The sequence below is a fragment of the Epinephelus fuscoguttatus genome, linkage group LG18 (assembly GCF_011397635.1).
Source record: "Epinephelus fuscoguttatus linkage group LG18, E.fuscoguttatus.final_Chr_v1".
In the NCBI taxonomy this organism is placed as follows: Eukaryota; Metazoa; Chordata; class Actinopteri; order Perciformes; family Serranidae; genus Epinephelus; species Epinephelus fuscoguttatus.
Genome location: NC_064769.1, coordinates 15,928,747 through 15,952,598, shown reverse-complemented (window position 1 = coordinate 15,952,598; position 23,852 = coordinate 15,928,747). Strand labels below are relative to the sequence as shown.

Genomic DNA, 23,852 nt, shown 5'->3' with positions numbered 1-23,852 from the left:
GATGGAATCAGAGGGCTCAGTGGGGACGGAGCACCTTCTGCAGCACAACACACTGTCTGTGGTCATTCTGAATTAACCAGCGGACTTCACTATAAGTCAACTGGCTGTTAAAACAGGTGATGTGCTTAACGTTCTAAAACCAGCCGCCGGTGATTTGACCAGTGGAGCTGCAGGTGACACCATCAGCTGGCTTGAGTCTAACTCAGACCAGCCAGTTCACACCACTGCAACTTTTCTCTGCAATGATCTAAACCAGTTTTGTCTCGTTGTGAATCTTTGGTCTGAACTGGGCTTAAGGGTTTCATTAAGAACCCTTTTCATCCAAAGAACCATTTGTTGGAAGAAAGAGTTCTTCAAGGATTGTTGAAAGCACAGGTGTTTAAGTCTATTCAAACCCGGGTTTCACATGGTAACTTTAAATCATTTTACTTGTATTCTGCCATAGCTGATATCTCTACCATCATTTCATGCCATAGAATACCACATGGTCGGCCAAATAATTATTCTACCATATTTTTTAAAGATGCCAGGTACTTGGCATTTTGTGTTCGCATCTAATTTGTCCCTATACTGCACCACTGAAATTGTTAAGAGTGTAGCAGTGGTAATATAACAAAATCGTCACTCCCTAAAAGCATGACTGTGAACCCTAAGTGTTGTAGGAACCTTTAGGAAAGGTTCTACCTAAGGTTGCAACAGTATGAGATTTTCACGGTATGATAACAGCCTCAGAGAATATCGCATTTTCACGGTATCAAAGTATTACACAACTAAAGTTATTATCAGTTACAATGATTCTGTGAGAAGATTTTGTTGGTTGAATAAACCCTTTATTATAATCTAATCATTTTTTTAAAAGAAGTATGTGTAACTATTGAGGATGAAAGGAGATCCGCACGGGAAGGTGAGATTCTCCATCTGATTGCATGTTCTTTTTTCTGTACCATAGATAAACTACTCTAAATGGTATGATATCTATCAATTATCAAACCACGGTATACCTTGAAACCCTTGTATCAGAAACCAAAACAGATTCTCCTACGGGAACGAGCCAAAGAACCGTATATGATTCGAGTTAGCACCTTTATTTTTAAGAGTGTGAGCGAGTGTAAGCAGTGGAAAAGAAGTGGATGATGCTAGAGGTATGTTCGGAGACCGTTTTTTACTGTGAAAGTTTGTCACCATTACTGTACATTGATCATTTTGAACTGACCACTGCTATCATCCTTGCATAGATGAAACCAGCTCTTATAACCACGTCCTTTTAACCAAGCCTGCAGGGGGCTAAGCATTTGCAACTAGAAGGATTTGGAGGGCTGTATCACTTCAAGCTACTTTTAGTTACTATAAGTCCTGCTGGCTTGCAGCTGTGCAAGTAGAATTTAAAAGCAGCTTCTTTAACACTGCTTAACAAGCCTCTTATGCACTTGCAATAGCATGACCTGAATTTTTAAATCACATTGAGACATTCAAGAAACCTGAAGGACATTTACATATTTTCTCCTCAGCAAGCTTTCAACTTGGCAACAGTGTTGTGTAGTCATCGCACAGACTTTTCAAAACGCCTACGACGAGGCCTACACAAGTTCACCTCACACCTCAATACAGGCCAAGGGATCCAACGAAACAGCAATGTAAACCGTAGCACTGCTTGAGTAATTTTAATGCCCTTGTGGACTATGAGTCAGTGAAACACAAGCTAAAACTATCAGTGGCTGAAAACACAGCATTTCATCACAATTTCAAAAACACATTTAAAATGAGAGGAGAGCAAAATGTCATTGCCATACTGTAACACCCTATAATTGACAGATGTGGAGGAGGACACACAAGAGAGGGGTTAAAACTTAATTCATCTAAAATACCGTGAAAGACATTGGACATAAAAGCAGCCACCACTATTCCAGCATCACCGCCGTTTGCTATCTCAACCCATGTCAGAGCTCTGCTGTGGCTCTGACCGCCTTAAGGAGGCTTTGTTAGGAAATAATTGTGCTTGCATGGAGCATCCCGCTGCTACCGCTGCCGGCAAGAGCAGACAATAATATTCGTAATGTCCAGCCTTTACTCAGCCATGGATGCTCACTTTAAATCATAATGTTTTTGTGCCTCCATCTTCAGTATTGGTGGTTTGTCAGCGTGCAGGTATTTGTGCTCTAAATATGCAGCATTATGGAAGGTTTACTGAGCTTTAAAATCACACGTAGTGCTGCATATGTTTGACAAAGCACTTTTATTTTTGTTCTTTGTTCAAGTCTACATAGATCTTCTAGTTATTTAATGTTATGTTATTGCTCTTATTGTGCATGCTGTTGTTTAGGTCACTGCTGTATGTGATAAAGGATTAGTGTGTACACATCCCCTGGAAATGTCTAGAATGGTCACATTTAAGACTTGTGCAAATAAGTTTGAGCAGTCTTGGTGTGTACATATAAAATGCAAACAGTGAGAGAAGCAATGTTTGATTTTTGGAATTGTATTCAGTGAAGTAGGGGGTTCTATTTCTGCCAGTGTGATTAAAGTTTTAATAATGAGAAACTTTAAAAATATTGAGAAACTTTCTCAAAATCATGACTTAGTAACTGAAAATGATAAGAGACTTTCTGAAAATAATTTGCTATGGTTTCTCATTCATTCATTTTCTGTAACCGCTCATCCTGTTAGGGGTCGCGGGGGGGCCAGAGCCTATCCCAGCTGACATTAGGCAAGAGGCGGGCTACAACCTGGACAGGTCTCCACTATCACAGGGCTGACACACAGACAGACAACCACTCATGGTTACATTCACACCTACGGTCAATTTAGAGTCACCAATTAACCTAATCTGCATGTCTTTGGACTGTGGGAGGAAGCCGGAGTACCCAGAGAAAACCCATGCAGACACCGGCTTCCACACCCCGGGCTTCTAACTCCCCAACCTGGATTTGAACCAGAAACCCTCTTGTGTGAGGTGACAATGCCGTAGTTACCTAATGGCATGCTAGCTCTAAGTATGCAACAGAACGTTTAAGTGCAAAGTTTCCCCACACATATTTATTTGTACTGGCCCGTCGGGACGACAACATCTGCTGCCATGTATTGATTTTCTATTTTTGGTGCTGGACCGTTCATAAGGAGCACTGTTGGCATATATAAAGCCTACCGTTTGAGCAGCAGAACGGCAGGTGCAGTGAAAAGGAAACTTAACTGTTCATTGTGCTGGGTCTAAAAGTTTGCTATAACTCACATAAAGCTGCTCCTTTCACCAGCTCTGATCAGATCGACTGATCAATTATCCACTAAGCAACTGCTGGCAAGGAAAAACAGAACTCATAAAGAGCTCTGCACTGCGCAGAGCTCTTTATGAGTTCATGAGACCCACAAATACCTCCAAATTTAGAGAGGAAACACAGAGTGGTAAAAAGGGACACACAAACACACACAGAGTTTGCACCTTTAGCATCGGGCTTGATGAGAGCGTGGATGTGAATGACAGACTGCATTTGGCAGTCACAGCAAGATACTGTGATTTGACTGTAAGGGAGAAGCTGTGCTGCTTAAAATCAATGCCCCAAACAACCAAAGGTGAGAAGTTTTTTGAGGGGCAAGAGATCGACATTATTTTGGTGTTGCACAGGGATTAACAAGAACATTTAAAAATGGCACTTCATGTCAAAAGGGTTGCCGACCCCTGTACTAACTCATTATTTTGAGAAAGTCTCATTATTTTCAAAAGGTTTCTTGTTATTTTGAGATCATATGGCCTTATTTTAGAAAGCCTCTCATTATTTTCAGATACTAACCCATTGTTTTGAGAAAGTTTTTCACCTTACTATATAATGCTGAAAACTCTGTGGGTGTGTCTGTGTCTCTGTTCCACATTTTTCTCCTCACTGACTTGGACAACCCATGTGAAATTTGGCACAGTGGTAGAGGGTCATGGGAGGATGCGAATGAAGCAATATTACATCAATTGGCCAAAGGGGAGTGCTATAGCAACCGATTGAAATTGCAAAATTTGAATGGGCATATCTCATGCCCCGTATGTCGTAGAGACATGAAACTTTGCACAGAGATGCCTCTCCTCAAATTTGCCCCAAGAACCCATAACTTCCGGTGATATAGATTTTCCGCCATTTTGAATTTTTTGAAAAACACTTAAAATCGATCTCTTCCTAGGAAGTTTGACCGATCTGCATGAAACTGGGTGAACATAATCTAGTGACCAATATCTAAAGTTCCCTCTTGGCAAAAGTTGGAAAACTTACTAAAGCTGAGCTTCTATAAGGCAATGAATATTGCAGAGGGCGTAGCTCATCACATAAAGGTGTATAACATCTCAAGGGTTTCACCAATCACCACGCAACAATCTGAGGGGACCCCTCCATTATTGACCCCATCAAACAAAATGGGGGCGCTAGAGAGCTAATTTCTTATCTAGGCCTAACCGCCATATAGATTTTTTCTAAACTTGGTAGATATGTAGAACAGGATGCCTCAAGGTGACTGGAGAAATTTAACTCTAATTGGCAACTGGGTGGCGCTATAACAACAGAAAAATGCTTAGAAATGGCTAAAATGCGACCGATCGCTGTGGCTCCTCCTGTGGCCCAATGTTTTGTTTGTTTTTTCTAATTTTTGCTATGAGTAAGTCATGGTATGGTATGCTGTACATAATCACGGAAACTGTCAGTGTGTCATTCTGTCAGTCAGTCATTCTGTCTGTCCCACGTTTTTCTACTCACTGATGTGGTCAATCTATGTGAAGCTGCACATAGGCATTGAGGATTGCATAGGTAGAAGGTGACAAAGCTACCAATGGGTATGGACTAGTTATAATAATTTACAGGTTCTTTTTTTTTTCATCACACTGGCAGAAAAGGTCTTCCATACTTAAGTATATAGAATTCTGACAGCACAGCATTTTATTTCAGAGGACTACATATTCCCCTAATGGTTTAAGGTGCCTTTGCAGAGAATGGCCATATGGCAGCCTGTGGTGGGCCCGCACACCTTCTTTTAAAACAGCATGACTTCTGTTCCTGTACCTAATGCAGCTTTGGGGGGTAGGTGTTGTCACTCCCTCAGTCAAGTCTGTACATAGTTATCATCTGATTTCACATGCTGAGTTATGTATTTTCTGGTTTAAAAAAAGGTTAAAAGCAACATACTAGAATGTAATGTCTTTCTAAAACAAAAAATCCAAATAAAAAAGTGAGACACAGACACAGAACATGTATTGCAATATGCTTTCATCAAGGAGCAGTGTTTTCCACTGGAGATTGATTTCACACACACACACACACACACACACACACACACACACACACACACACACTTATAGAAGAAGGTTAGTGATTAATTTCATTGAGAGCTCTCTGGAAACAGACTCGCTGCTGAGTTATGTAAGCTGGAGCTGTGTGTTGTGTTGCCTGTAATTGCTTTGCTCTTGTCAGCGCCAAAAATACTGTTTCAGACCAAACAAAGATGCAGATAGCATATCTTAGATAAAAATCATAGTGTCAAGGTTGATGAATCCGAAACTCTCTCAGGCAAGCAGAAAGCCCTTTGCAGTATTTCGGTGGTCTGATAGAATCTTGTAACGCCGTCTCACTTGCATCTACAATTCATTACCAGAGCCTGTAATTGACTCCCTCCAAACTGGCAAAATTCAGAAGGAGAAACCCAGTCAGTGTAAAAAAAAAATGTTAGTAAAATATCAGAAGTTACACAAACGTTTCTCACCATCTGTTCCCGTCGATGACATTACTATCAGATTTCGGATTGTGGTGAATGAAGTCACACCCCCAAACTTCTGTGTCGCCCACTTGACCAGCTCCTCGTCTTGAGTGGGGAAGTCTTCCTTGTGGAGATTGTTGTGATGGTGATTAGCATGTAGCGTAATTGTGGAGTCATTGTTTATCTGGAAAGTAGAGCCCAAGTCATGCCAGTGAGTTTCAATTTCATACCATTTCCAGAAAGAGCACAGTCACAATCACCCATGTCCTCAGAGGCATGAGTCTGTCTGCTACACATCGCTACAATAACACAGAACCGAGTGAGTCAGCTTTATATTTATTTCTATTCACCCTCATGTCTGCTCACATTTTGTCGTATCAAACATGCCTGCCCATCCCTCTTATTCCCCGCTAATACTTTTTCTTACCCTCCACCCAACTCTCCCTCTATTCTCTGAGCAGGGTGCTGTTAAAAAGAAATGTTTATTATGGTTAAGTGTCCACGAGCCCAGTTGCACAACCCTGTTGGAGCCATGGTCTTTCCTTTGCTTCCTGAGTGGGGCCAGGAAATGGGACCTTTTTTAGCTTTGTGCGTCACCACAGTCGGCTGGAATCTGGCTCCATACAAGGTATAAATATATACATCTATCCCAACGACTAGACACTGCTGTTTCCTCGTCTGGGCCGATGGGAAATAATGGAGTTTACATTAAGCTTTGCATGAATAAGGAGGCGGGGGAGGGGCTTTGGGAATATAGTGGAGATTATCAACAGTAGGCTTGGAGGCAGTTAGACATATGTATAAAAAAATGTGCTCAATAAAGAACCTTTCAAAGACAGAAAACATGTGCTCCAGTTTTATTTTGGGCTCGCCCTTCGTCAGATTTTAATCGACATCAATTTGTCCTCTTCTTCAGTGGACCAAAGGCTGAAGTGCTGTGTAAGTTCAGCGTCTCTTCTTTTTGTAAACACTTATCTTCACTGACACTCAAGAACAGCTCATTATGCTGAAGGAAACTATACTGTTATTTAGGATGGTACAATGAGATTGGGGACCAGAAATATTTTAAGGACAAGTTTTTTTTATGCAAAAACACTCAGCTGCATGCACCATTTTATTTCATGTTTAAATGTGCTTGGTTCTAATCATTTTCTTTATTCATTTTGAGCTTTAAAATGCACAACACATGCTCAGTGTTATACAAACTTTAATTATTTTTAAGCCCTGTTTCCACTGAGCAGTATGGTACGGTACAGTGCAGCTCAGTACGCTTTTTTCCTGTTTCCACTGTGAAAAGTTGTGGATGTTACTAATGGAACCACTCTGTACTGTCCAAATTTTTGGTCCCCCCTCTGTTGGGAGTCCCGAGCACACAGATCTGGTACTAAAAGGTGGAGCTGTGAACACTGCAGTCTGTTTGTGGTTGTTTCGCTGCCTCTCACAGCAGCTGTAGTCTGAGAAAAAACAACTTAATTCACTGGGCTGACTGCCAGCAACTTTTAAGGTGGAACGTTAACTTGTAATGCTACTCAATGCATGAGTTGACGATGTGAATCCATCAGCACACCTTAAATTTCACGGTGACTACTTTGACCATGACCTTAATTTTTATTGTCTCTCTTGGATTACACTCTAAGTAAAGTTGATCTTAAAGCGTTTAAAAATACTTATTAATTGCAACAGATTGTGTGAACTGCATCTATCCTAATCCTCGCTCAAAGAAAAAAAAAATAAGCGTCACGGAGCGTCACTCCTGTGGGCTACGGCAACACTTAACCCCTTAACCTTGCCTGAGAAGGACTACATGTACAAACCCGCTTTTTTTTAAATATCCCATGGAGAGAGACGCTCACTGCAGCCTGTTTTATTTTGTTCTGAAAATGATGGCGTGCAACCCTGTTCTGTGGACAATAAACGAGGTGCTGACTGATAAAGGAGGAAATATAGTGCGTGCTGGACGGAGCAGTGAGTGACAACAACCCCGCCCACATGAAAGAGTACGGTTTGTGGTGGAAACATTAAGCGCACCAAGGGTCTAGGTACCATGTCTGACGGGTTACTTTTGGTTCCAAAGGTACCATACTGAAAGTGTTTGGTGGGAATGGGGCTTTAGACACATTACTGCAATGACCATACAGATCCCAGCTGGCCACCAGCGTCATCAGACATTATTATTTGGCTGCATTTAGGTTGTGACATCGGGTGACCAAAAGTCAATGTCAGGACATCTACCACCAGCGTCAATTTGAAATAGTAACTTGACAACATATGACAGTGATATTTTGTTAATTTTAAGTTGTGTTGTTGGGTCACCAAAATTAAATGTCTTCCAAATGTCTCACGCCAATGTCATGTCGACGAACAATAACTCCATTTAATTGTAAGGCATGGAGAACAAAATCCAACATCCACAAAATGCTATCAGTGCTAGACATTAAAAATATTGTCAACCTAATTGTCATTCCAACCAAATTTTACCGTTTCTCCAGTGTAGGAGTCCAATGTCTTTCTGACATCATACTGGCATCCAGTGCCAGCTGGGATGGATATTTGGACCAGGTGACAATAGTTTCACAGCTCATAGCATTTCACCAAAATGAATATAAATGAAAAAAAGTGAAAAGAGAGTGGCGAAGAGCAGAACTGCATTTTCTGGCAATCATCCTGTTAATGTTTATCAAGTATGCTTGTTCAAATCACGAAAATCCCTCTCCTGGCCTGCCTGGCATGTGTGACTATTTGTGTGTGTGTCCTTGCGTCATAAAGCGAGACAGAAACAAATGGTGAAAGCCAAGTAAGCCTGAGGGAGTCATTGGTCTTTCTACATTAATATTTGATTGACGTGAGATCAAATATAGCGTGAAGGGAAACTACAGAAATAAAAGAGGGAGAACCAGTCACGACAGAGCCCGGCAGAGGACGGGGAGAAAACGGGAAATAACAATGGCAAACATTTTAATGATTACAGTGGAATTTAACTAAGATTAATCTCTGTGAAATCAGTTTGATATTCTGCAGGCTCACAGTAAAGTTCAAGGAACTCAAAGATGTTTTGAGAGAGAAGCACATTTCTGTCTACAAGATATTAGAGAAAGTGCTGATGAAACTTAATTCCCATCAGATGAGATGGACGGATAAGTTTTAAATGCAAAGCTCCGACTTTCCACATGATCAAAAACCTTATATTCATCCAAAAAGGTGATGCATTTCATAGCTTTAAATAAGTATATTAAACTGCATAATGAGTGAAACACAGTGGAAAAACCTGCTTTTGCAACGAACAAAGTGTTAAAGAATAAGCTGAAAAAAGTACGAGGACACAACAGACAAAAATCTTGCTGTCTCCGTGTTTTTTTTAACGACCCTGTGTACCGAGGCTAGCTTTTGAAGGCCAACAAGAGCTGTGATTGTGACACTGAGCCAAGCTGTCAAGCTGGTGACGTACTTTCTTAGACGCAGAACAGATGCTGTTTCTCTTACACTGCAATCTGCAGTAAAACACTATTATCCCCCAGTGATACTGCTCATCCCACGAAAACATCCTGTAGTCACAGGCAATGTTGTCCAGGCTCTCGACAGGACATGATACAGGATGTGGGATCACACTGCTGTCAGCATATCAGTAACTGGTGACATTCCTGTAAATATTCCATCGCTGTGACAGGTCAGCTCAGATTTTTACTTTATTTGTGTATATTATTTTTAATGTGTTAGCTTGTTATCTATATCCGCTAATAATGTACAAAACTGCTGACCATTTTCAAGCATGTCATAATTGTGCCTGTCATTTTTGGTACTGTGTTGTTTTTTTTGCACGCCTACCAGCAGTTTTATTCCATGTCAGCAAGAGAGTTAGTTGACAAATAGGTTATGAACACAGTAAACATTAATTCATGTTTACTTTTTTTTGTCAGGATGAAATTGTTTTTGTGTGTTGAAGCGGGTAAAAAAGATGGTTCTGACAAATGATGCATTCATGTGCAGTAAGAAAAGCTCTGACATGTGAGAGTCAGCTGCCAAAGAGATTTGCACTTATGAGCACTCATAAGTGCAAAAAAAATGGAAGACAAACAACCAGCTACAACGTCGTGACAGACACAATGTGGTTTCTTTGGTTTTTAAAGGTTACCGTTTGGCAGCCGACTGTCAAATCTCAAGTCTTCCCAAGACAACTTTCAATCAGTCCGAGCTTACACAATTACAGTTTGTCAGTTTGTGGTGAGAAGTAAAGCCTGTAAAATGTTTATTGTGATTCTTCCTCTCGAGGAAGCTTCCACTCTAAATTAAACTTTCATGGTGAACTAATGTGAACTGACACCAGTCACTGCCTCTTAGGCATAGTTGCTCAAAGTGCAGCCTACAGGCCAATGGTGGCCTTCAGAAACATTTTGTGTGGCCCCTGACATGACATGAAATGCATCCATTATCCGCAAACCATTTCAATACTTTTGTTTTCAATAGCTGACATTGAATACACACTGCTCAGCTGCAGCATTGAACTGTGCCCTGCTAAAAAGCATTTGTCAGGTTAGGAATGGCAACTCATAGAAAGCTACTGGTTGCATGGCGACGAGTGGCACCTCGTGAGTGTTGCGGGAATTACATTCCGTTATCAATGCTAGCGCAGTTAGCTAAAGTTAGCTATGTGGATGAAAAACTCACAATTGCATTTTTCCTCTGCAGCCCTCAATCATATGCATAGTGCCTGAATTGAGACTCAGTCATCAAAACCTTGAGAAACCCTACTCCAAGGTAAGAAAAACATAATAATCAGTGTACATAAGAACAACTTTGACAAAAGGAAACTGACATCAACATGTGTAACATGGAGTTGATGAAACAAAACAGCACAGGAGGTTTGAACAGCTTACTTCACGGACTGATAACATTGGAAAATGTTTAGCAATAATGTAACCTATTGAACCTATGGAGGACGGCACGGTGGTGTGGTGGTTAGCACTCTCGCCTCACAGCAAGAGGGTTGCCGGTTCGATCCCGGGCGTGGGAGCCCTTCTGTGTGGAGTTTGCACGTTCTCCCCGTGTCAGCGTGGGTTCTCTCCGGGCACTCCGGCTTCCTCCCACAGTCCAAAGACATGCAGATTGGGGACTAGGTTAATTGATAACTCTAAATTGTCCATAGGTGTGAATGTGTGCGTCTCTATGTGTCAGCCCTGCGATAGTCTGGCGACCTGTCCAGGGTGTACCCTGCCTCTCGCCCGATGTCAGCTGGGATAGGCTCCAGCCCCCCGCGACCCTCAAGAGGATGAAGCGGCTAGAAGATGAATGAATGAATGAATGAACCTATGGACCATTTGTAGTGGGGTTCTTTAACAACTGGAGATGCTTCAAGGCAATTGTTTTTAAACTTTCTGTGCCCAAGGGACACCAAAGGGCCAGCCAAAATCTCAAGGCACACCTGTGTTTTTATCTGTGCATGATAGCTTCTGTAACGTGTTTTATCACTCTTATCACGACATAAGACAATAAACATACCAAAAAATAAGACAGGTAGCTTTCATGATACTGTCTACTGACAGTTTTTTTTTTCTATTTTCTTCCGGTGGTAGGGCGTCCTCCCTGGTGCTTTGTTGTAATTTGCTCCGCACAATAGAGTGATTCATTGTCCCTCTCACAGCTTATCATCCCTCACGCTGGCTGGCAATCAATCAATAATGTGTAGTTATTACAAAATCCTAAGCACAGCTGGACTGGCATTAAAGCACACACACAAAGTTATAATGTACACAATATGGTTCCTTATTCACAGAAACTGTAGTTCCATGTCTCGACCACAGCTGAAACTATTTCGATTTTCATCGAGAAATACGGTCTTTCATGACTAACATATTTAGAATTTACAGCAGAAATAATGTTCCAGTTTGAGGCAATCTCATTTATTTGGACACCTCAGTTCTTTCAAACATAATTTCTGGTTTAAGACTGGCTATTTAGAGACTTCTCCATCACAGCCAAACCGAAGATATCAGTAGTTTGTTCCAATGACAATATTTTTGTGTTTGATTCACCTCCTTATTTTCATCATCAATGCCAGTTTAAATACCAAAATAGCAATAACCAAACAAAATATCTCAACTGTGACAACCGCGGCAACACTTGGTCCTCATAACAGTATTATTCCTCAATTTAATTAGACACTCAGGCAGCTAAATAAAAGTTGTGTGCTGGGCTCCCTAGATTTAATTCACAGATATAATCTGAGGACACTGTGTAAAAGTCAGAATGCCCAATTTTACTGGTACATTAATTTTACGGCCGATGCCATCAGCCCCTCTCGTTGCTGGCCACTCTAAAAGTTCTCTCACCGATTTATAGTGCGGATAATAAAAACACAAAAACACAAACTGCCTCATGCAGAGTGGCCACTGGGGAATATCTATGGAAAGCTAACATGGTTCATTGTCTCACTCAAGCTGCTCTTTCCAGAGCTGCACAGCTGTGGCAGTTTGACTGTATGTAAAACAGCTGGCACTAGACAGAAGCTAAGTACAGCTGGAGAAATTTGAAAATTATACAATACTGAAAAAATAACCACTTTACACTTAATTTTTCATGATTAGTTAGTTCTTGTGTACAATCTCTTACACCAGTAGCAAGCTGAGTAATGGAATCACATCCAGCGGCGTAAGACATGGATGAAATTTAGTGGTATGTTGCATGATCAGCATTTTGTTTTCCCTTTACAAGCGCTCCGCACACATCAACCCAGACAAGCGTGAGCACAACTTTAAAGCTGAGGTTGAAAAACAAAGAGACGTTACTTACATAAATGTTAATATTGGGGTTGATGTTGTATAGACCGTAGGCCGTGTCTGACGATGTGAGGATGAGGTTCATTGGCTTGGCATCGGCCATCTCGAGAGAGAACATATTGGCATCCTGAAAGGAAACAAAGGCAAAAAAAAGTTACTCATAATGTTATCTCACACCAGGACAAAAGATGGAAACTCAGTTACTAATATCACTAAGTATTACTAAATATTTAAAGCTGGGGTAGGGAGTTTTTTGTGTCAATGGTGCAAAAATCCCAGAGTAACTTTTAAGCATACTGTAATTCAAATGATCTGGAAAAACACCAGAGTTCTGCACCTCCTCTTGGCTCTGTTTCTAGTCTTTAGAGAATGTAGCCTTGATAGAAGACTACTGCCAATCACAGGTAATTTCAAAGAGAAGGTGCTCCTGTTGGCTGTTATACAAACTCAGATGTTAGTGCATGTTCCTTCAGATGGTAAAAGCCTGATTCAGTGGCTGAAAATCCTGCAGGAAAAAGTTGCTATTCGTGTATTGGTAACAACTGCCGACACTGCTAAGCAATCCAAAAAGGGAAGATGGACTTATCAAAAAGAGTCTGACAATAAATGCAATAAAACATGTGTCAATATATCAGTGAAGCATTTCAAAGATGGAGAAACAACTATTTCTTATAGTTTCACCTTCTGCTCTTGGGTGTGGCTTATTCATGCTCATACTTATGTTACGTTAGCTAGCTAGAGCCTCAAACCCCAGTGTGTCCTCTGCTTCACTTCCCACTGCTAAAGACCACCTCGCCAGGAGGAGAACAGGCAGCAGTTCTGTTGACGGTCCCTCAATCTCTGGCAACTGCAACCTGAATTCAGCAAGCCCAAACCCCGGAGGACCGGATGTCCCACTGACTCCCCATCAGCTCAGCAAACTTTCTGTTGCTGCCATTACACAGGTTAGACCGAGCTCAATGTGACCCCTGGTGCTAGGGTTTGAGCTTGTTGAATTTGAGCTGCTATGGCCACTGAACTAGGGTCCATCGACAAAACTGCTGCCTGGTGACTAATTTGTGGTCTGATGACCAGAGAGAAAAAGGGGGGTGAGGAGGGGCTGAGTGACACCTTTTCCTAATTTCTGCCTAGCACAGCTTTAAACATGAGAATGAGCCATCAACTCCTAGTTCTGTGTGAAAGTGTTCTGCGTTGCAAGCAGAGAAAGTTTGGCAGTGGTGTACATCTCCAGGTGGAACACTGGGACTGATTAGGAAGAAAGAAATCAAGTGGCATAAATGTTCACTCACACTGTGAAGCCATTCATATGGGAACTACTGTGCTGCCTATAATGAGTTTTTTGGTATGTGATCCATGCTGAGTGTGTGCTGTGTTATACAAACAACAAAGTAAAATCAATAAAAAGATGTAAAATAAAAACTTTATGAAATGTGTCGGTACTTCAAACAATGCCTCTTGATCTTATTGCATAATCATTAACTGTGCTATCAAACGACACGGTGCGGGGATAGATTTATCTGTGCAGTCTTGGAAACCGAGAACGCATGACAGTCCCCATTAAAATGTAATATTTTCCTGAGATTGACACTTTACTGCGAAGATCAAATAATAAAAATGTCACACCTGTGATTTAACCATTTTATTAAGTGTGACCTGAAGTTTGGAGATTTTGTAAAACACAAAGCAGAGCACGAAAAGTAATTATTCTGACCTTTTCGCACAGAATAAAAACATGTCGATATGCAGACTTCAAGCCAGCATTTGTTTTCTGTACAAAGAGGATACAGTTTTCCCCAATTTGCAAACCTCCCTATGTGGCATGGAGTGTCATTAAATGAACAGACCTCGAGTTGACGGAGTAGAGAGACATTTTGCTTGCGGCACCAAGTTTAAAAATAACTCCGACTGCAGTTTGATTCTACACAACTTTGATTCCATTTCGACCCTGTTGCAAAAATCAGTGCGGATGTGACAATCATCCTTGTTTTTTTATGCAACTATGTATTGCCAACACATGCGTCTCTCTAGAAAAAGCAGTGCCAGTCACTTGAGCAGGACTCGGAGATAGACAGGAAGCTGTCTTTGCTGTCTGCCTCCGTGTTGACACGGACATTAATGAGGTAATGCAGCCTGGTTCTATTCTTACATCTCCATGCGGCGCAAGTCAACAAGGGAAAAAAGCACATCAAAACCATCAAAATCAATTATTTACTCAATGCGCATAGGGATGCATTTTTTTATTTATGCTTTACGTCTTTGTAGCATTAAAACTGGGGGAAATGGTGTGATAACACTCTTGAGTAATGATAAATATGACTAAGAGCAGTACATCCGTGCCATAACATTAATAATAATACCTACCATGTCACTCAGAATTATTTTCAGTACACTTGTCCTATTAGCAATTTATATATTTCTTATACCTTGCACCCAGTGCCCTCCGACATGTGGCTGAACCTGGTAGTAGTTATGTACTGTAGATAAAACCTCATTAGCATAATTTAACACATAATGTAATATCTTACTAACAATATTTTCTGCTGAGGGTAACACAATGGTGATGTGATTCGCTAATCACCACCACAGTCATTCAATGAATCAGCCTTAATTACCATGCTCCACATGTGTGTAGGGTAAAGCTGGTACTGCTGAGTTTTATGGATGTAAGTGCTGGTGAGTAAACCTTTTCACTGAGGAATAATAAGTCTGAGTTTAAAGGGGTTTTTTCTCCAAGACTGACTTAATTCCAATAAATCCTGGTCCTAATTACTTTTACTTCTGTAATGGCCCTGAGATAATTGCATTTAGAAAAGTGAAAGAGTCATGGATTTGAAATCGGCTCAATTTTATGACTCAATGCATTAGAAATGAACAACAGCTTGAAAAGAACCTTGGAAATATCTTTTCAGTGTGAGGCATTTGTGGGAATTTAGCATTCATAAATACAAATTTCTGCTTTCATCCATCTGCGATGCCTTTTGACACCAAATACTTTATTCTGTTTATTTGAAGGTAGATTGTTTTCAGAGCTGGGCCTGCTGGGGAGACAATGAGCATGCTGGGGAAACAGTGTGAATCCCTAATATTAAATTCATTTACTTGCTACCTGATATTGCCAGAGCTTGATCCAAGAGAATTGTGATGAGCTCAGGCCTGAGCTATGGAAATTTTCAGACCCGTGCAGAGCAAATTAGGTCTGAGGAGACCATCAACAAATTGCCTTTGAGCAAAACACAGATGCGTTTGAAAGAGAGGCTCGCACGCTGAGCGCAATGCATAGAAGGATCTGTCAGCCCACACAAACACACACCATATCACAGATGTCTTGTACAGAGTGGCTTTTACATAATGGCTGCTGCACCTCATGAATGTGTTCAGTCTCTTCTTTTGATCTAATTGGCCAAAGGGGGCACTGAAATCTCAGGTGAAATCAAAATGACAGTTGACACTGAACTAATCAGGACTCTGGATCATCTGTTAAAGGAGCAGTGTGTTGGATTTAGTGGCATCTAGTGGTGGGGATTGCAGATTGCAACCAGCTGAAACTTTTCCTGTGTGCCGATCGTGAACTAATAGTTATTAATTGTTCAGGAGGATTTTACTGGAAGCCGAATTACCTGCAGAGGTCTCTTCCTCCCCAATACAAACGAACCAGGGGTCTCATTTATAAACACTGCCTACGCACAAAATGGGGCCTGAAAATAGCGTGCACCACTTCCCCTGGAAAAGTTGTGATCTATAAAATTTTGACCCATGCTGGAGACAGAAAATTAGCAATGCAGATGGTGAGGTGGAAGAAATTGTAGAAATTGTTAAATATTTTTTGGTGTACGCCATTTTTGGCTTTTGTCTGTACGTACATTTTTAGTATGGATCCTGTGCACTGTCCAGAAAAAAACAAACACTGAATAAAGCAGTTTCACATTACAAATCTGTGTTTCCCCAATGCATTTAAGCACACACCGCTAGCCCAGCACCTGCTAATGTGTTGTCACCCTTTGTCTCTGATAACTTGTGTGCTCACTTTTTCTGTCTGATACTTTAAGATCAAGATGTTCAGGAGGTTTTTACCAGAAGCCAAATTATCCCCAGAGGTCTTCCCCTCCTTAAAACAAACTGACCTGGTGATTTAAACCAGTAAAAACACTGCATAATTCACTTTGAAAATCAATGTTTTCCCAACTCTTTCAGCTCGTAGAGAAGGCACAACTAACTATGGGGGCTGGTGCAAAAAAGCAAAGGCCCTGTCTGCAACCAGCATTTGGTATGTCCATTTTAGGCTACTGTAGAAACATGGCAGTGCAACACAGCGATCTCCGTGGACAAGGACCAGCTCCCTATGCAGACATAAACAGCTCATTCTAAGGTAGCTAAAACACAACTATTCCTATTTTGGGGTGATGAAACACCAAAGAAAACATACTTCTCTTATTATATTCCATTTCTGCTAATACATCCCTCTATCACACATTGGACTTTTAAGACACGTTGCCTTGCTTTCTGTTGTTGTTGTTTTTTGAAGACATTTTGATGAGACACTTTCAGATTTTGGATTTCTTAATCATAAAAAGAATATAGCTTGATTGTTCTGAAGACAGAGGGAACATAAGAGGGAGTTACTGTAGATATAGTCTGAGACTTGCAGTAACACAACGTCTTCCCAGAAGAGCCACTTATTTTTTACCTGAATCGCGTGGCACATACAGTAAATGAATGAATGGCATTTCCTGTGGAGTTCATTGTGCTTCATACAGAGATAACTCAGCGGTGTTTTCCTTAAATACTCTTTTCTAATGAGCTTCATTGTCTCTCTGTCTAGCTTCCCCTCCTTCATCCTTTTGTGACTTTCATTCTTTCATTTTGAACTCTGAATCAGGACTGTTGCTGACCCTGATCACTCACCTTTCTACTTTTCTTCCTGCGCTTTCAAGATACAATTGTTTTCCTTTTCGGACTTTTCTTTTTTTTTCTCGAGAGCATTTTTTGAAGGGCCTTTGCTGATGCAGTTTCCAGTTATTCTTTTGGCTCTCTCTGTTAACTTGAATTGGCTCCGTTGGTGTAGTCTCGGCTTCGTGCCAAAGCCCCCGACTACCCAAGCCAGCGTGTGACATCAATGGGCCCTATGCAAGCAACTCCTCCCCATGAATTCTCCTGGCCTATGCAGCCCCTTGATGCTCCCTCTATAATTCTTTGTGCGGTCAAACTGTGAGAGTCAACCGTCTCTGGCAGGTTGTAAATCAGTATGAAACACAAAAGAGATGGGGAAGAAGGTGATAAGAAAACTGAAAGGACAAAGAAAGGAGGAGGCAAGAGCAAACCTCCTTTTTGACTGGACAGTTTGGCAAGAGATGAAGACGTTACCCTTCCTCAGTGTTTACAAGAAAAATCTGCTCTAAACAGACAGTCGAGAGCAGATAAGGGCTCTGTGTTAGTAGATCTTATGTCCATTTTCTTCTTTCACTTGATAAAACATCTACTCGTAGTCCCACAAGAAAACAGGATATGCAAACTCTGTACAACGTCCATTGCATCACAACAGATCCCGAGCCAAATTCCTTTTGTCAACTCCCACAAACCCCGCACCAATTTATAATATTTTGTAAGACATCTTACAACATCATTTGGACAAACTCTAACTTTGTTTTCTAAGAAATGTTCTTTTTCTCACACACAGCATAATGGGTCTGGTTTTACTCTTCAGGCCTAATAAGATGCCCGAGAGAGGCAGTTCCCTCCTAATATGCTTTAAATCTGTTTTGTCATCAAACAGCTTTTTTTCTTTTGATTGCAAGTCCATTAAATATTGCTGCAACATTGCAGTCCATCAAATGGAAGAAAGAATAAAGACTTGGCAAAAAAGTTCAGCAACATTTCTGCCAATAAACCAGCCTTGTTTTGGCAAAGACTATCACCTGCTTGCACAACGTTTGCACAGTTACTTAGAACAAAACTAAGTAAGGAAACACATATCTTACACCTGGGCATCTGTGAGGTTAATCAGCTTCACTGGTAAGAGACTTACTGTATGTTGTCTTTGTGGAACATAAAGACTAAACTTCAGTATCCTCAAACGTCAAATCCAAAAGAATGAATTCCAAAGGGAAAGCTCTCATGCTGTATAAATCAGCTTATCTCACTGTTGAAGGTTTCCCTGAAGAGAAAATTAAAGCATGATTCTCTATAACTTTCCCTGAGGCAACTGAAGGGAAAAGACCTTGAGTGCTGTTATTAATTTTTATAGAGGTGATGGATTTAGGCATTTAAGCATTATATTCAACACATCCCATACAACAGTCTGTATGATATCTTATAAAATAGGAATTACAAAAAGAAACGTGGTTGGTCGTTGCCATGTTATGTGCCTAACATACGCGATGAAGCCCAGATTCGATTGTTTTGTCACGTCATGTTGTAACGTTGCATTAAATACGTTAAGTACGTGATGAGGTGATTACTTCAATGTATCCTCATATAAAGGTTCAAATGATATCCTTTGAATTATGGGGGGTTTATACCTGTGTCGCAGACCCTATACCGTACACACGTGGCCTGCGCCATTGTGAGCATCTTACTTGTGCAGTGGTGTGTCTGTGTCATCTGCAGTTACACCTCCAAAACACTAGTCAGCAGTGGAGGTTTCTGTGAAGTGCTGTAAACACACATTAAACATGGCTAAATAGCAACAATATCAAACACGAATACACAAATCGGCTTTGCTATAACTTCATTCACAGACAAAGCATTTGTCTCTTGCTGAACATATTTTCCCCAAGAATACAACATGCTAATGTTTTTAGCACAAGCCTATGGCATTTTACATTGTATAAATTAGCCTAGCAACAAGGTGAGATTTCCTCTGCTCATATGAAGCCAGGTTAAATCACACACAAGACATAAAATGCTATTTTTTGTGGAGGCTTTACTGTTTTCACAATTTATTGTTTCTTATCTGTCAAATTAAAGTAAACAAAGTTTCCACTGAAGGAAATTATTTCAGCTTACAAAAATAGACAGGAGGTCTGCGTCTCTGTGACGTGTAGTTACATTTCTGGGGAGGTGCAGATCAGGCTACGGCCTAGGGTACGGCGTAGGCTCTATGTCGATGCAGAGCTTACGGCATAGGTACGGCATAGATTCAATGCAGAAGTATAAATCCTGCCTTAGGGCCACACGAATGATGTCAGAGACCAAGGTAAAGTTGCATATTTAACGTGAAGTTACATAACTTCAGTTTAGGCAAGTGTAGTTACATAGGTTAGGTTTAGGAAAAGAAACATGACGATGCTGTACCTTAAAATAACTCAAAGTTCATTTGGTGTCATATGGTTTAGAACATCAGTCCTCAGGGGGAAAGTCCTATGTTTTGTAACCTGTCCACCATCTAAACCTGTCTCCTTGTAGGGACTGCTTCCTTCTTTACTCCAGTCAGCACATTGGTTACACAATCACAGCTTCCCAGATTTGAAGGTTATACACAAATGAATGGCTCATGATTATGTAGGATACCTATATGAATTTCGGTGCATTACTTTTCATAGATATACGTGCGGATGGTGCATGAGAACAGCCTGCTTGAATACTTAACTTAAAATAACCCAACACTGACTTTTGGTTTCATACAGGACACGAACCTCGGGTCAAAGACTTGTGTTTGACCTGTCCACCACTCTGACCTTCCTCCCTACGCAGACTTTCACGCTCTTTATACAACAACTTCCTCCTTTGCTCTTGTCATATGATGGAATACAGCCTGCAGCACATAGGTCACATGATCACAGCCTCCTGGCTCATGACTATGTGGGTTATTTGCGAGATATAGTACGTTACTTTTTGTAGGCATAAGTGCTAACAGTGAATGAGGACAGTCTGTTGTATTGCACCATCCTGCATTGGTGCCCCAGCTAGACTGCACATAGCACATCTGCTTCCCTCCTCATAATCACTACCAAATGAGAAAGAATGGCCAACGGAGTGAAAAATAAGAAGAGACAATAAATAAACAGCAGTTGCTTAACACAAGTTATGTGAAAGTACTACATAAAGAAGTCTAAGTGAGAACAAACAGAAGAAGCAAACAAACAGAGCACGCTGATAAAGAAATGACTAATGTGAGCTGACCGACAATGTTGGACAGTGAAAAATGGAGTCTGGCACAGCAATAACAACATATAGATTAAAAGTTTTCTGGAGGTTCTTTCCGGTGTCGACTAAGCTAAAAGTTTTGCGATCAAAATGACACAATACACTATCTGCAATTATTTTGGTTCGTGTTTGTTTAACTGGAAATGGAATTCTTGAGCACACAGCCAAACTTACAGAGCTGGTTGTCATAGAAGCCTGTTTTGTGTTAAAAAAAAAAAAAAAAACACACAAATGTGGCATGTTGGGAACTCTCTCTCGTGTCTGACATCTGTTAAGGGTTAGCTAGTTATCTGGCTGATAAAAGCTGGACATGGAGTGTGTTTACATTTTTCACAGTGTGGGAAGAAAAACTTGGGGGCTTATCTGATTCAGCATTTGGGTTAGAGTTTATGAAACAACAATGTTAATGTACAACAATATTTACCAAAATAAAACTTAAAGAGCACCGCTTTAACATAGCACCTCTATAAATAGATAGTTATTAATAGTTGATCAAAATCAATGCAGCCGAGCCAGAGATATCATTTTTTTTGGTTCCACATATTCCTTCCTCAAAAACCTGGGCCTACAATACCAACAATGCAACTCAAATGCCGACAGTTAAGGTGGAGATTCAGGTGTGCTATGCTAGTAGCAGCTTGTAGCCTTCAGCAGCTAGCCTCAAGCAGAGATAAGACACGTGGTAAGCTGATTTATTTCCAACTCCAAACCCCCAAATTTTTATCTTGTCAAAGCTACTGTCGAGCTACAGTCAAGCCGACGCTGACTCAAGTGACATCACTTGAGGCAATTTATCAGATGTTGCACAGCTCCATCTGAAGCTATAAAGGCTTTGTACATTTTTCTGGTGCCGTGTCATTGTTGTGATGGGCCAAAATTCCGAAGCCTTAATCCAAAAAGACCAAAAGCCCATTTCTTCGACAGCCCATGACCACGCATTGCTCCACAGTCTGAAAATACACACTCCCTGCAGTTAGTTTTGGTTTCCCAGCGGGGTTTGAACCACCGATCCACCTGTGTTTTTAATCAACCCTTCACTGTGTTTCTCAGTGCCGTTTGAGCGACTGAATCAGGCGTTTTTCATTGACCCATCCCTGCTTTTCAAGCATCCTTGGTGCCACCAAACATGGGTGTTTTAAGCCAGAACATGATCTTTTCCAAACCATAACCAACTGGTTTTTCTGCCTAAACCTAACCAAACATTCACCACGGCATTGCTGACAGATAAGGTATCCATGGTTTGCAGAAACATACAATGCAAACATTTTTCTGGTGATTGGGTTGCCCAACTGCTGAGAGTGTGTATTTTCGGAGAAACGGCACTTCGGACCAATGGGCATTTGTTTTCGGGATAATAGCCTTTTAGTAAAATGGGCTTTCCATCCAAAGGGTCATTTTTTGCTTCAGAATTTTGAGCCATCAGAACAATGGCCCGAGTTCCCCTTTAAATGTGCATCACCAAAATCATATCAACTATATCAGTTACTCCATCTTTTCATCTTGCCTCTTCTGACTCTAGTTTATCCGATTAATCTCTGTGTTGTGCCCACTAACCTCCCATTAGGTCATTCTAAACCTCCAATTTTTTCTCCTGCCTGCCAACCATCAGTTTCCTGCCTCAGCTCATCACATGACCCATTCACCTGCCCACACAGCTGCTCCTTGTTTGCAGTTAGCCTCAGAAAATACAGAGGGGAGCTATCAGTCAATCTCTGCCAGGTCATCCATGTTGTCTTGGCATCCCAGCTAATGTATGCCTTTTCCACAGCAGACATTTGAACATGTCATAGCTCGATAAGCACAGGTTTAACTAACAACACTGAGCTCTGTTCAGTTGTCCCGGTAAGCTGTGACAGTGAGCCAGGAAGCACAATGCCAAGATCCTAAAACCAAAGTAGCTAAATGGAGTTCAGCCATTACTTACTGTAGTATTTATGCCTACATGTATACATTCACCACTGTGAAGAGAAATTGTTTCCTTTTGTTTGTTACAATGAGTGACTTATTTTATCATTTGCAAAATGCATACAAGATGAGCATGGATTTGCACTCATCTTCATTTTAGGTGTGACTGAGCTTGGCATATTGTAGGCTACTGTCCGCTGAAAAGAGTGATTAATTAGTGGATGATAACATGCCCATGACAAGCCATGGTATTGGTTTTCAATGACAAGTAGTGCTGGGTGTCAGCTTGACAGATAGCTATAGAGCTGACTGTGCTGCATTTTAACTTGCTAGGTTATCACAGTTCAGCTTTGCAATTGTCATCTGATGTACTGAGTGGGTTGCCTGCTGATTTTTTAATGCCACAACAGAAGTTAGGAGAATTTTTTTCATTATATATTCATATAGATATATATATATAGATATATATATATATACATATTGCCGTTAAACTAGCATAGCGTCTTACATTTTACTGGCTTTCTAGCTGATTTCTTCACTTCTTGGCATTTGCGTAATTAGCACTAGCTCCTCAGCATCTCATTTGTGTAACCTTGACATGCTTACCGTGGCAGCAAAGTTCAGGTTAAGGATGTGGACCTCTGCCTTGTCCTCTGTGATGAAGCTGGTCCAACAGCCAATTAGCATCTTGCTCACGTACACCCATGGGTTGTCATTAACCTCCGTTGGATCACACGTTTGACTTGAGGCTGAAAGAAATCAAGTACAAATGGTTAAGCAGCGTCAGCAGCGTATAATCAGAGCCACTAAATAATCCATTGCCTCCAAAATTAATACCCGAATTCTTGCATTATCTCGTCTGGAAATGTCAAGTAGTGCGAGATTACGGCTCTATCCACAACAATCCTGTCACATTTGGACATGAACAGCACATGAATGAAGACAGTTATTTAAAGGATGGATGAACCCAGCAATGTTACAGACTCCTTGTCTGAAAGGGGCTAAATTTGTTATTAGTCATTCTGAAAGCTTTTCCCTGATCTCAGAGTATGGATGTTAAATGCGAGGGTAGGACTACATTGTTTAAAAACGAATCTGCCGGTTCACGTTTATCAGGCGTGTCAGGTTACCAGGCTGCAGTCATTCATCAAGCCCGCTCACTCTGCTCTCTGCTATGAGCCTGCTGTTTAACCTGGGGATCCGTGTCTCTGGAGGCTAAATTAATCGAGCCGAGGCTGTGCGGTCATGGATGAGGTTGGGTATAAATGCCTGGTGTTTGACCTGGGCTATGTGTGTGTGTTCTATTGTGTTACATTT

General features: G+C 41.0%; 1 protein-coding gene across 1 annotated transcript in view; it reads right to left on the bottom strand.

Annotated features, from left to right (window-relative positions):
• The window catches only part of eng (endoglin), a 58,969-nt gene that overhangs the window by 14,863 nt on the left and 20,254 nt on the right, over positions 1 to 23,852 (bottom strand). Inside the window, exons 3-5 of the mRNA XM_049604574.1 lie at positions 23,142 to 23,284; positions 12,502 to 12,615; positions 5,725 to 5,902 (exon numbers count right to left, since the gene is read on the bottom strand). Of these exons, the coding sequence (XP_049460531.1) occupies positions 5,725 to 5,902; positions 12,502 to 12,615; positions 23,142 to 23,284 (435 nt within the window). The remainder of the gene's footprint in view (positions 1 to 5,724; positions 5,903 to 12,501; positions 12,616 to 23,141; positions 23,285 to 23,852) is intronic.